The sequence below is a fragment of the Tenrec ecaudatus genome, chromosome 2 (genome assembly GCF_050624435.1).
Source record: "Tenrec ecaudatus isolate mTenEca1 chromosome 2, mTenEca1.hap1, whole genome shotgun sequence".
Taxonomy (NCBI): domain Eukaryota; kingdom Metazoa; phylum Chordata; class Mammalia; order Afrosoricida; family Tenrecidae; genus Tenrec; species Tenrec ecaudatus.
In genome coordinates this window covers 208,589,563-208,602,417 of record NC_134531.1, presented here as the reverse complement: position 1 = coordinate 208,602,417, position 12,855 = coordinate 208,589,563, and the positions used below count along the sequence as shown (strand labels likewise).

Genomic DNA, 12,855 nt, shown 5'->3' with positions numbered 1-12,855 from the left:
GGAAAGCTGGATGGTGATGGAGATCCAATGCTGCATAAAAAAATATTTTTGCATGGCGTGAGGGATGGGTCTTATTTTATCCATGTGCCGATGGGGTGTTTCTCCGGATAGACTAGAGAAACAAATCCAGGGATCCTCAAATGTGTCTAAGAGAGACCGTTCTCTCAAAGGGTATTCGTATATCAAGAAAACACCGCGGCCCAGAGGTCCTATACACATCAATCCATACAGCCACTGTTCGCCCCTATGTGCTGTAGCGGTCTATAAGTTCCTCTTCAGTCTCTCACAGCTCATGCAATAAGGTGGAATGCAGGAATATCACAGCCAGTGGATGGGAAGTCTCCTGGATCCAGTGTCGGTGGAGCATCTGCGTGCTGGTGGGGACCTCCAAGTGGCTCCTCCAGCTCCAGGGCCCTGATTCTATCAGTGAAGTTCTATGCGGCTTCTTAGCAGGAATGTCTCACAGGGCGAGTGTGTGTCCCGCATCCACGGAGGAAGACAGGAGTTCTCAGAATCCTCAAGAGAAGGCCATGCCCACCCAGGGGCATCACTGGCAATGAAGTGAAGGACAGGCTAGACTCTACCCACTCACTCAAGATGACAGGAGACCATGGCACTGCCACAGATGGAGAACCGCTCTGCGTTTCCTGAGATAAGCTTTCACGTTGAAGGACTCGTTGTATTTCAAATGTAGAAAACAAAACATGACACAGTCCTGGAAGCACTTCCTATGACATTTCAGAACGGGAAGAGATGGCACTCAGCAAGGTCGCCAAAGAGAGACACAGGGAAACCACAACGAAATGACAAATCGTGAGCATCTGCATTTTTTACAACAAAATGGATCATTGGCAGTGGAAAAGGGTTTCCTAGCTCTGAGAGAACAATGGATAAAAACTGGGGTTCTCTACTCCGCCAAACGATTGCAACTTCTCCATGATCCATTTTCAGACACCCGTGGAATCTGAAAATGAAAGCTCACCACCGTGGGTGATAAACGACTTGATCTCTTAGTGTGGCAAGACGAAAAGGGGATTCCAGAGCCTGGCTTCAGGCGTGAGAAAGCCGGCACCTGAGCGTGTGCTGCAAACCAGAAGAAAACACAAGAGACAAGGGAGAGCAAACCGGGTTTGGAATCTCTGCACATCCTCCTGAAAGAAACGGCACTGATCTGAAGGGGGGAGACGATTGGCTTTCTCTTCTAAGATCGAATGATCTGAACGAGTTGTATTCCATAAGCTATGTACGTTTTAATTGCCTCAAAGAAATTGGGAGGACACAATGAAAGCACTCAATGCAGGACGGATAGAACTAGATTACATCACTTAAGAAACGTGTTCCCCTCAAAAACGCAGCCTAAGCTCACGCGGGACAAATATTGCCTCACAACTTTTCTGGGGCCAAACACAAGGGACACGGGGAAAAGCAGACTTCTGAGACATGCTCACCAGTGTCCTGAGTGAAAAACTAATTGCAGAAAAGGAACCGCATGAATGAGGTTCTCCAGCTCCGGAGGCTAAACAACAACAAGGAAAGGGAAGGCTTGCTCAGCCTCCTGAGGATCAACACAAGCCAGAGCGGGATATAAAACCCCACAGCCCAGAGCTCCTCACACCACACACCTCACTCCCTCAGCCTCTCCTCCCACCCCACCAGGGCTGACCCTGCTGCTCCAGCACCTGTGCTCCACCTGCGTCGACCATGTCCATCTGCTCCAGCTCCAGAAGCTATGGCAGCCGGGTCTGCCTGCCCAGCGCTTGCACTGACCCGTCCTGCGAGGTGGACAACTGTCCTGAGAGCTGCTGTGAGCCCTCCTGCTGCCAGTCCTCCTGCTGTGTCCCCAGCTGCTGCCAGTCCACCTGCTGCGCCCCCAGCTGCTGCCAGTCCACCTGCTGTGCTCCAGCCTCCTGCCTGACCCTCATCTGCAGCCCCGTGAGCTGTGGGTCCAGCCCCTGCCAATCGGGCTGCACTGCCTGCTGTGGGCCCTCCTGCTGTGGGCCCTCCTGCTGCCAGCCTCTGTGCTGCACACCCCTCTGCTGTAAGCCTGTCTGCTGCACACCTGTGTGCTGCACACCTGTGTGCTGTAAGCCTGTCTGCTGTACGCCCGTCTGCTGTACGCCCGTCTGCTGCAAGCCCGCCTGCTGTGTGCCCGTCTGCTGTGGGGCAGGCCCCTGCTCATCCTCCTCATGCTGCCAGCCCTCTCCGTGTGGGCCCTCCTGCTGCAAACCCTCCTCCTGCATGTCCCTCATCTGCCAACCTGTGTGCAAACCTGCCTGCTGTGCCCCTGCCTCCTCCTCCTCCATGTCCCTGCTCTGCTGCCCTGCCTGTCCCCGCCCAGCCTGCTGTGGCACCTCATCCTGCCAGGGGGCCTGCTGCTGATTTCCCCACATCTCATCAGGGGACACCCTTGCTGCTTCAGCCAGACACCTGCCCCTGTCTTTGACAACCACAGGGGGCAGCACAGCCCCTGCCTCAGGCCCAGTCCCTGACTCAGGTGCCCTGACAAAGGACATGCGGGGCTCCAGAGGCTGCGCTCACGCAACTTCCCGCCGGGGTGTCCCAGGCACCAAGTCAATTTTGTTCAGGGCACTCATGCCAACCCTGAGCTCCAATAAAATCAACTAATCTCACAACTACCTCTGGCCTTGTCTGTGCACACCCTGGGCTGGGAAACAATGACAATCGGTGTGAACTCTGGCACCCCACACTCAGGCACGCTGTGTTCCTCTATACCCCCGGATCCAGAACACAGTCTCAGAAAAGGTGGTGGAAACCTGCCACGCTGCTCAGGAACACTTCAGGAAGGCCGACTCTGAGACCAAGGGCAGCTTCACACCACCCTCCGCCCCAGCTCAGTGCCTCACTCTCATCAAGCATGCCCGATATAGTGAGTCTCCTCTGACCTCTCTGGTCCTTCTCGCTGCACAGGGCCAGAGCAGGCATTCTGGCAGAGGGCCATCACATCCTCTCTGATCCCTTCTACTTCCATCCTTGCCACCGCTGCACCTTCAAAGGCAGTCCTCTTTGACTGCCATGTATGTAGCTTTCTGAGTGGATACTAAGCCACTTGATCACTTTTAACGGTCTTTCTTCTTGCCTTAGGTTTCTTTGTGTTTCTCCATCCTTTTGGATGCATCATTTTGCTAATTACAGGATGCTAGGTTGACCTTTTTGCCCACGATCCTCTGTACAAATCACTCCGTCGTCTTCTGGCCTGCATGGTTTCTGCTGAGAAATCTGAGGGCATTCTCCTTGCTGGCACTTTGCATGTAATTCATCTTGTTTCTCTGGCTTTTCTTACCATTTTTTCCCTTGGACTTGATGTGAGTCATCCTGACAACAATCTGCCCGGAAATTCTCCTGGTGGGAACTTCTCTGGCCGGGGTTCTTTCAGCTTCCTGAACGACTATGTTTGCTTCCTTGAGACACCGAGACGGAGTTCTTGGGTTGTTGTCTGTGTGGACTTTCTTGGCTTCTTCCTCCTCTTGAATCCCTCTCGATTTTCGGTTGGCACTCGAATTTCGGTTCTCACAACAGGGACACAAAGCAGTTCATTCTACATAGGCACCAGCTTCCCGGAGGTCCTTAAAAGTCTTTTCCATAGACCGTTTGCTTAAATAAAGAAAACTACCCATAGATATTACTGGAAACTTAGAAAACCCCGATGAGGAGAAACTGTACAACAATGTCCTTTACAGATATATAGCAAGCATTCTCAAAGTCAGCAAGCTTAATATCCAGTAACATTTATGATGATGAGCCGTAACCACATAAGATTTTGTACTGAATGCAAGTTAGTGAATAAGTGACGCAATCAACTGTCGAATAAACACAAGCATTGAGATAGTTAGATTACTGTGGTACCCTGGCCGGTAAACACATGTAGGGGGAAATGAAGGGTGGAACGACAAATGGCTCAGGGAGCCTCGCCTTCCTCATTCTCATGACCTTTGCTTTCTGATGGTCAGACCAGGGTGCAGCTGCCTTAGCCAGTTCCCTGCTACAGCTGGCAAGGCTCACTTCCTGCAAGACATGCCTGAGGAGAAGTCACATGGACCTACCCTCATGCAGCCCTGGCTGATGGAGCAACCGTGTGGAGACCCTTGCCACCATTGAGATGCTTACACATTCACTGACTCGGCTTTCCTCCTGCAGTTGGCAACATGGCGTGCGTTCCGTGAGATGGAGGAGGACTGTGTGGATCAGGGTCGGACATATGGGCTAATGTTGAACCTCTGGGCTTGGGCAGCACTGGGTTAGGACGTTCCCTTGATGTGCACTTCACCTTTATATAAAGCTCTCTCTTTCACAGGAGTTTCTGTGGATTTGTTTCTCTAGTGTACACAGACTAACAAAAGCATGCACCTAAGTCTTCATACAAAGGATGAAAAGTGCCCTCCACACGCCCTTCTATCAAAGGGTGCCCGTGGACACCCATCACCGTGGCTGCTACAAAGGAGGGCATTGTAAACTCAAAAGGTGGAAAAGGTGTCTGTCCTCTTTGACTGCCATGTGGGTAGACTTTAAGTGGAAACTATCCCACGTAAAATGGGACAGGGACACCCTCTTCAACAGACGGCAATGGGAAAGCTGGATGGTGATGGAGATCCAATGCTGCATAAAAAAATATTTTTGCATGGCGTGAGGGATGGGTCTTATTTTATCCATGTGCCGATGGGGTGTTTCTCCGGATAGACTAGAGAAACAAATCCAGGGATCCTCAAATGTGTCTAAGAGAGACCGTTCTCTCAAAGGGTATTCGTATATCAAGAAAACACCGCGGCCCAGAGGTCCTATACACATCAATCCATACAGCCACTGTTCGCCCCTATGTGCTGTAGCGGTCTATAAGTTCCTCTTCAGTCTCTCACAGCTCATGCAATAAGGTGGAATGCAGGAATATCACAGCCAGTGGATGGGAAGTCTCCTGGATCCAGTGTCGGTGGAGCATCTGCGTGCTGGTGGGGACCTCCAAGTGGCTCCTCCAGCTCCAGGGCCCTGATTCTATCAGTGAAGTTCTATGCGGCTTCTTAGCAGGAATGTCTCACAGGGCGAGTGTGTGTCCCGCATCCACGGAGGAAGACAGGAGTTCTCAGAATCCTCAAGAGAAGGCCATGCCCACCCAGGGGCATCACTGGCAATGAAGTGAAGGACAGGCTAGACTCTACCCACTCACTCAAGATGACAGGAGACCATGGCACTGCCACAGATGGAGAACCGCTCTGCGTTTCCTGAGATAAGCTTTCACGTTGAAGGACTCGTTGTATTTCAAATGTAGAAAACAAAACATGACACAGTCCTGGAAGCACTTCCTATGACATTTCAGAATGGGAAGAGAGGGCACTCAGCAAGGTCGCCAAAGAGAGGCACAGGGAAACCACAACGAAATGACAAATCGTGAGCATCTGCCTTTTTTACAGCAAAATGGATCATTGGCAGTGGAAAAGGGTTTCCTAGCTCTGAGAGAACAATGGATAAAAACTGGGGTTCTCTACTCCGCCAAACGATTGCAACTTCTCCGTGAGCCATTTTCAGACACCCGTGGAATCTGAAAATGAAAGCTCACCACCGTGGGTGATAAACGACTTGATCTCTTAGTGTGGCAAGACGAAAAGGGGATTCCAGAGCCTGGCTTCAGGCGTGAGAAAGCCGGCACCTGAGCGTGTGCTGCAAACCAGAAGAAAACACAAGAGACAAGGGAGAGCAAACCGGGTTTGGAATCTCTGCACATCCTCCTGAAAGAAACGGCACTGATCTGAAGGGGGGAGACGATTGGCTTTCTCTTCTAAGATCGAATGATCTGAACGAGTTGTATTCCATAAGCTATGTACGTTTTAATTGCCTCAAAGAAATTGGGAGGACACAATGAAAGCACTCAATGCAGGACGGATAGAACTAGATTACATCACTTAAGAAACGTGTTCCCCTCAAAAACGCAGCCTAAGCTCACGCGGGACAAATATTGCCTCACAACTTTTCTGGGGCCAAACACAAGGGACACGGGGAAAAGCAGACTTCTGAGACATGCTCACCAGTGTCCTGAGTGAAAAACTAATTGCAGAAAAGGAACCGCATGAATGAGGTTCTCCAGCTCCGGAGGCTAAACAACAACAAGGAAAGGGAAGGCTTGCTCAGCCTCCTGAGGATCAACACAAGCCAGAGCGGGATATAAAACCCCACAGCCCAGAGCTCCTCACACCACACACCTCACTCCCTCAGCCTCTCCTCCCACCCCACCAGGGCTGACCCTGCTGCTCCAGCACCTGTGCTCCACCTGCGTCGACCATGTCCATCTGCTCCAGCTCCAGAAGCTATGGCAGCCGGGTCTGCCTGCCCAGCGCTTGCACTGACCCGTCCTGCGAGGTGGACAACTGTCCTGAGAGCTGCTGTGAGCCCTCCTGCTGCCAGTCCTCCTGCTGTGTCCCCAGCTGCTGCCAGTCCACCTGCTGCGCCCCCAGCTGCTGCCAGTCCACCTGCTGTGCTCCAGCCTCCTGCCTGACCCTCATCTGCAGCCCCGTGAGCTGTGGGTCCAGCCCCTGCCAATCGGGCTGCACTGCCTGTTGTGGGCCCTCCTGCTGTGGGCCCTCCTGCTGCCAGCCTCTGTGCTGCACACCCCTCTGCTGTAAGCCTGTCTGCTGCACACCTGTGTGCTGCACACCTGTGTGCTGTAAGCCTGTCTGCTGTACGCCCGTCTGCTGTACGCCCGTCTGCTGCAAGCCCGCCTGCTGTGTGCCCGTCTGCTGTGGGGCAGGCCCCTGCTCATCCTCCTCATGCTGCCAGCCCTCTCCGTGTGGGCCCTCCTGCTGCAAACCCTCCTCCTGCATGTCCCTCATCTGCCAACCTGTGTGCAAACCTGCCTGCTGTGCCCCTGCCTCCTCCTCCTCCATGTCCCTGCTCTGCTGCCCTGCCTGTCCCCGCCCAGCCTGCTGTGGCACCTCATCCTGCCAGGGAGCCTGCTGCTGATTTCCCCACATCTCATCAGGGGACATGCTTGCTGCTTCAGCCAGACACCTGCCCCTGTCTTTGACAACCACAGGGGGCAGCACAGCCCCTGCCTCAGGCCCAGTCCCTGACTCAGGTGCCCTGACAAAGGACATGCGGGGCTCCAGAGGCTGCGCTCACGCAACTTCCCGCCGGGGTGTCCCAGGCACCAAGTCAATTTTGTTCAGGGCACTCATGCCAACCCTGAGCTCCAATAAAATCAACTAATCTCACAACTACCTCTGGCCTTGTCTGTGCACACCCTGGGCTGGGAAACAATGACAATCGGTGTGAACTCTGGCACCCCACACTCAGGCACGCTGTGTTCCTCTATACCCCCGGATCCAGAACACAGTCTCAGAAAAGGTGGTGGAAACCTGCCACGCTGCTCAGGAACACTTCAGGAAGGCCGACTCTGAGACCAAGGGCAGCTTCACACCACCCTCCGCCCCAGCTCAGTGCCTCACACTCATCAAGCATGCCCGATATAGTGAGTCTCCTCTGTCCTCTCTGGTCCTTCTCGCTGCACAGGGCCAGAGCAGGCATTCTGGCAGAGGGCCATCACATCCTCTCTGATCCCTTCTACTTCCATCCTTGCCACCGCTGCACCTTCAAAGGCAGTCCTCTTTGACTGCCATGTATGTAGCTTTCTGAGTGGATACTAAGCCACTTGATCACTTTTAACGGTCTTTCTTCTTGCCTTAGGTTTCTTTGTGTTTCTCCATCCTTTTGGATGCATCATTTTGCTAATTACAGGATGCTAGGTTGACCTTTTTGCCCACGATCCTCTGTACAAATCACTCCGTCGTCTTCTGGCCTGCATGGTTTCTGCTGAGAAATCTGAGGGCATTCTCCTTGCTGGCACTTTGCATGTAATTCATCTTGTTTCTCTGGCTTTTCTTACCATTTTTTCCCTTGGACTTGATGTGAGTCATCCTGACAACAATCTGCCCGGAAATTCTCCTGGTGGGAACTTCTCTGGCCGGGGTTCTTTCAGCTTCCTGAACGACTATGTTTGCTTCCTTGAGACACCGAGACGGAGTTCTTGGGTTGTTGTCTGTGTGGACTTTCTTGGCTTCTTCCTCCTCTTGAATCCCTCTCGATTTTCGGTTGGCACTCGAATTTCGGTTCTCACAACAGGGACACAAAGCAGTTCATTCTACATAGGCACCAGCTTCCCGGAGGTCCTTAAAAGTCTTTTCCATAGACCGTTTGCTTAAATAAAGAAAACTACCCATAGATATTACTGGAAACTTAGAAAACCCCGATGAGGAGAAACTGTACAACAATGTCCTTTACAGATATATAGCAAGCATTCTCAAAGTCAGCAAGCTTAATATCCAGTAACATTTATGATGATGAGCCGTAACCACATAAGATTTTGTACTGAATGCAAGTTAGTAAATAAGTGATGCAATCAACTGTCGAATAAACACAAGCATTGAGATAGTTAGATTACTGTGGTACTCTGGCCGGTAAACACATGTAGGGGGAAATGAAGGGTGGAACGACAAATGGCTCAGGGAGCCTCGCCTTCCTCATTCTCATGACCTTTGCTTTCTGATGGTCAGACCAGGGTGCAGCTGCCTTAGCCAGTTCCCTGCTACAGCTGGCAAGGCTCACTTTCTGCAAGACATGCCTGAGGAGAAGTCACATGGACCTACCCTCATGCAGCCCTGGCTGATGGAGCAACCGTGTGGAGACCCTTGCCACCATTGAGATGCTTACACATTCACTGACTCGGCTTTCCTCCTGCAGTTGGCAACATGGCGTGCGTTCCGTGAGATGGAGGAGGACTGTGTGGATCAGGGTCGGACATATGGGCTAATGTTGAACCTCTGGGCTTGGGCAGCACTGGGTTAGGACGTTCCCTTGATGTGCACTTCACCTTTATATAAAGCTCTCTCTTTCACAGGAGTTTCTGTGGATTTGTTTCTCTAGTGTACACAGACTAACAAAAGCATGCACCTAAGTCTTCATACAAAGGATGAAAAGTGCCCTCCACACGCCCTTCTATCAAAGGGTGCCCGTGGACACCCATCACCGTGGCTGCTACAAAGGAGGGCATTGTAAACTCAAAAGGTGGAAAAGGTGTCTGTCCTCTTTGACTGCCATGTGGGTAGACTTTAAGTGGAAACTATCCGACGTAAAATGGGACAGGGACACCCTCTTCAACAGACGGCAATTGGAAAGCTGGATGGTGATGGAGATCCAATGCTGCATAAAAAAATATTTTTGCATGGCGTGAGGGATGGGTCTTATTTTATCCATGTGCCGATGGGGTGTTTCTCCGGATAGACTAGAGAAACAAATCCAGGGATCCTCAAATGTGTCTAAGAGAGACCGTTCTCTCAAAGGGTATTCATACATCAAGAAAACACCGCAGCCCAGAGGTCCTATACACATCAATCCATACAGCCACTGTTCGCCCCTATGTGCTGTAGCGGTCTATAAGTTCCTCTTCAGTCTCTCACAGCTCATGCAATAAGGTGGAATGCAGGAATATCACAGCCAGTGGATGGGAAGTCTCCTGGATCCAGTGTCGGTGGAGCATCTGCGTGCTGGTGGGGACCTCCAAGTGGCTCCTCCAGCTCCAGGGCCCTGATTCTATCAGTGAAGTTCTATGCGGCTTCTTAGCAGGAATGTCTCACAGGGCGAGTGTGTGTCCCGCATCCACGGAGGAAGACAGGAGTTCTCAGAATCCTCAAGAGAAGGCCATGCCCACCCAGGGGCATCACTGGCAATGAAGTGAAGGACAGGCTAGACTCTACCCACTCACTCAAGATGACAGGAGACCATGGCACTGCCACAGATGGAGAACCGCTCTGCGTTTCCTGAGATAAGCTTTCACGTTGAAGGACTCGTTGTATTTCAAATGTAGAAAACAAAACATGACACAGTCCTGGAAGCACTTCCTATGACATTTCAGAATGGGAAGAGAGGGCACTCAGCAAGGTCGCCAAAGAGAGGCACAGGGAAACCACAACGAAATGACAAATCGTGAGCATCTGCCTTTTTTACAGCAAAATGGATCATTGGCAGTGGAAAAGGGTTTCCTAGCTCTGAGAGAACAATGGATAAAAACTGGGGTTCTCTACTCCGCCAAACGATTGCAACTTCTCCGTGAGCCATTTTCAGACACCCGTGGAATCTGAAAATGAAAGCTCACCACCGTGGGTGATAAACGACTTGATCTCTTAGTGTGGCAAGACGAAAAGGGGATTCCAGAGCCTGGCTTCAGGCGTGAGAAAGCCGGCACCTGAGCGTGTGCTGCAAACCAGAAGAAAACACAAGAGACAAGGGAGAGCAAACCGGGTTTGGAATCTCTGCACATCCTCCTGAAAGAAACGGCACTGATCTGAAGGGGGGAGACGATTGGCTTTCTCTTCTAAGATCGAATGATCTGAACGAGTTGTATTCCATAAGCTATGTACGTTTTAATTGCCTCAAAGAAATTGGGAGGACACAATGAAAGCACTCAATGCAGGACGGATAGAACTAGATTACATCACTTAAGAAACGTGTTCCCCTCAAAAACGCAGCCTAAGCTCACGCGGGACAAATATTGCCTCACAACTTTTCTGGGGCCAAACACAAGGGACACGGGGAAAAGCAGACTTCTGAGACATGCTCACCAGTGTCCTGAGTGAAAAACTAATTGCAGAAAAGGAACCGCATGAATGAGGTTCTCCAGCTCCGGAGGCTAAACAACAACAAGGAAAGGGAAGGCTTGCTCAGCCTCCTGAGGATCAACACAAGCCAGAGCGGGATATAAAACCCCACAGCCCAGAGCTCCTCACACCACACACCTCACTCCCTCAGCCTCTCCTCCCACCCCACCAGGGCTGACCCTGCTGCTCCAGCACCTGTGCTCCACCTGCGTCGACCATGTCCATCTGCTCCAGCTCCAGAAGCTATGGCAGCCGGGTCTGCCTGCCCAGCGCTTGCACTGACCCGTCCTGCGAGGTGGACAACTGTCCTGAGAGCTGCTGTGAGCCCTCCTGCTGCCAGTCCTCCTGCTGTGTCCCCAGCTGCTGCCAGTCCACCTGCTGCGCCCCCAGCTGCTGCCAGTCCACCTGCTGTGCTCCAGCCTCCTGCCTGACCCTCATCTGCAGCCCCGTGAGCTGTGGGTCCAGCCCCTGCCAATCGGGCTGCACTGCCTGCTGTGGGCCCTCCTGCTGTGGGCCCTCCTGCTGCCAGCCTCTGTGCTGCACACCCCTCTGCTGTAAGCCTGTCTGCTGCACACCTGTGTGCTGCACACCTGTGTGCTGTAAGCCTGTCTGCTGTACGCCCGTCTGCTGTACGCCCGTCTGCTGCAAGCCCGCCTGCTGTGTGCCCGTCTGCTGTGGGGCAGGCCCCTGCTCATCCTCCTCATGCTGCCAGCCCTCTCCGTGTGGGCCCTCCTGCTGCAAACCCTCCTCCTGCATGTCCCTCATCTGCCAACCTGTGTGCAAACCTGCCTGCTGTGCCCCTGCCTCCTCCTCCTCCTCCATGTCCCTGCTCTGCTGCCCTGCCTGTCCCCGCCCAGCCTGCTGTGGCACCTCATCCTGCCAGGGGGCCTGCTGCTGATTTCCCCACATCTCATCAGGGGACAAGCTTGCTGCTTCAGCCAGACACCTGCCCCTGTCTTTGACAACCACAGGGGGCAGCACAGCCCCTGCCTCAGGCCCAGTCCCTGACTCAGGTGCCCTGACAAAGGACATGCGGGGCTCCAGAGGCTGCGCTCACGCAACTTCCCGCCGGGGTGTCCCAGGCACCAAGTCAATTTTGTTCAGGGCACTCATGCCAACCCTGAGCTCCAATAAAATCAACTAATCTCACAACTACCTCTGGCCTTGTCTGTGCACACCCTGGGCTGGGAAACAATGACAATCGGTGTGAACTCTGGCACCCCACACTCAGGCACGCTGTGTTCCTCTATACCCCCGGATCCAGAACACAGTCTCAGAAAAGGTGGTGGAAACCTGCCACGCTGCTCAGGAACACTTCAGGAAGGCCGACTCTGAGACCAAGGGCAGCTTCACACCACCCTCCGCCCCAGCTCAGTGCCTCACACTCATCAAGCATGCCCGATATAGTGAGTCTCCTCTGTCCTCTCTGGTCCTTCTCGCTGCACAGGGCCAGAGCAGGCATTCTGGCAGAGGGTCATCACATCCTCTCTGATCCCTTCTACTTCCATCCTTGCCACCGCTGCACCTTCAAAGGCAGTCCTCTTTGACTGCCATGTATGTAGCTTTCTGAGTGGATACTAAGCCACTTGATCACTTTTAACGGTCTTTCTTCTTGCCTTAGGTTTCTTTGTGTTTCTCCATCCTTTTGGATGCATCATTTTGCTAATTACAGGATGCTAGGTTGACCTTTTTGCCCACGATCCTCTGTACAAATCACTCCGTCGTCTTCTGGCCTGCATGGTTTCTGCTGAGAAATCTGAGGGCATTCTCCTTGCTGGCACTTTGCATGTAATTCATCTTGTTTCTCTGGCTTTTCTTACCATTTTTTCCCTTGGACTTGATGTGAGTCATCCTGACAACAATCTGCCCGGAAATTCTCCTGGTGGGAACTTCTCTGGCCGGGGTTCTTTCAGCTTCCTGAACGACTATGTTTGCTTCCTTGAGACACCGAGACGGAGTTCTTGGGTTGTTGTCTGTGTGGACTTTCTTGGCTTCTTCCTCCTCTTGAATCCCTCTCGATTTTCGGTTGGCACTCGAATTTCGGTTCTCACAACAGGGACACAAAGCAGTTCATTCTACATAGGCACCAGCTTCCCGGAGGTCCTTAAAAGTCTTTTCCATAGACCGTTTGCTTAAATAAAGAAAACTACCCATAGATATTACTGGAAACTTAGAAAACCCCGATGAGGAGAAACTGTACAAC

General features: G+C 52.4%; 3 protein-coding genes across 3 annotated transcripts; all 3 read left to right on the top strand.

Annotated features, from left to right (window-relative positions):
- The first annotated feature begins 1,671 nt into the window (after positions 1–1,671).
- Positions 1,672–2,379, top strand: LOC142439676 (uncharacterized). Its single transcript, XM_075542214.1, has one exon. The coding sequence runs from the start codon at positions 1,702–1,704 to the stop codon at positions 2,377–2,379; it is 678 nt and encodes a 225-aa protein (XP_075398329.1). The 5' UTR covers positions 1,672–1,701.
- A 3,876-nt stretch (positions 2,380–6,255) lies between these two features.
- Positions 6,256–6,963, top strand: LOC142439675 (uncharacterized). Its single transcript, XM_075542213.1, has one exon. It carries the CDS (start codon positions 6,286–6,288, stop codon positions 6,961–6,963), a length of 678 nt encoding a protein of 225 aa, XP_075398328.1. The 5' UTR covers positions 6,256–6,285.
- A 3,876-nt stretch (positions 6,964–10,839) lies between these two features.
- Positions 10,840–11,550, top strand: LOC142439671 (uncharacterized). The gene has a single exon (XM_075542209.1). It carries the CDS (start codon positions 10,870–10,872, stop codon positions 11,548–11,550), a length of 681 nt encoding a protein of 226 aa, XP_075398324.1. The 5' UTR covers positions 10,840–10,869.
- Positions 11,551–12,855: the final 1,305 nt, after the last annotated feature.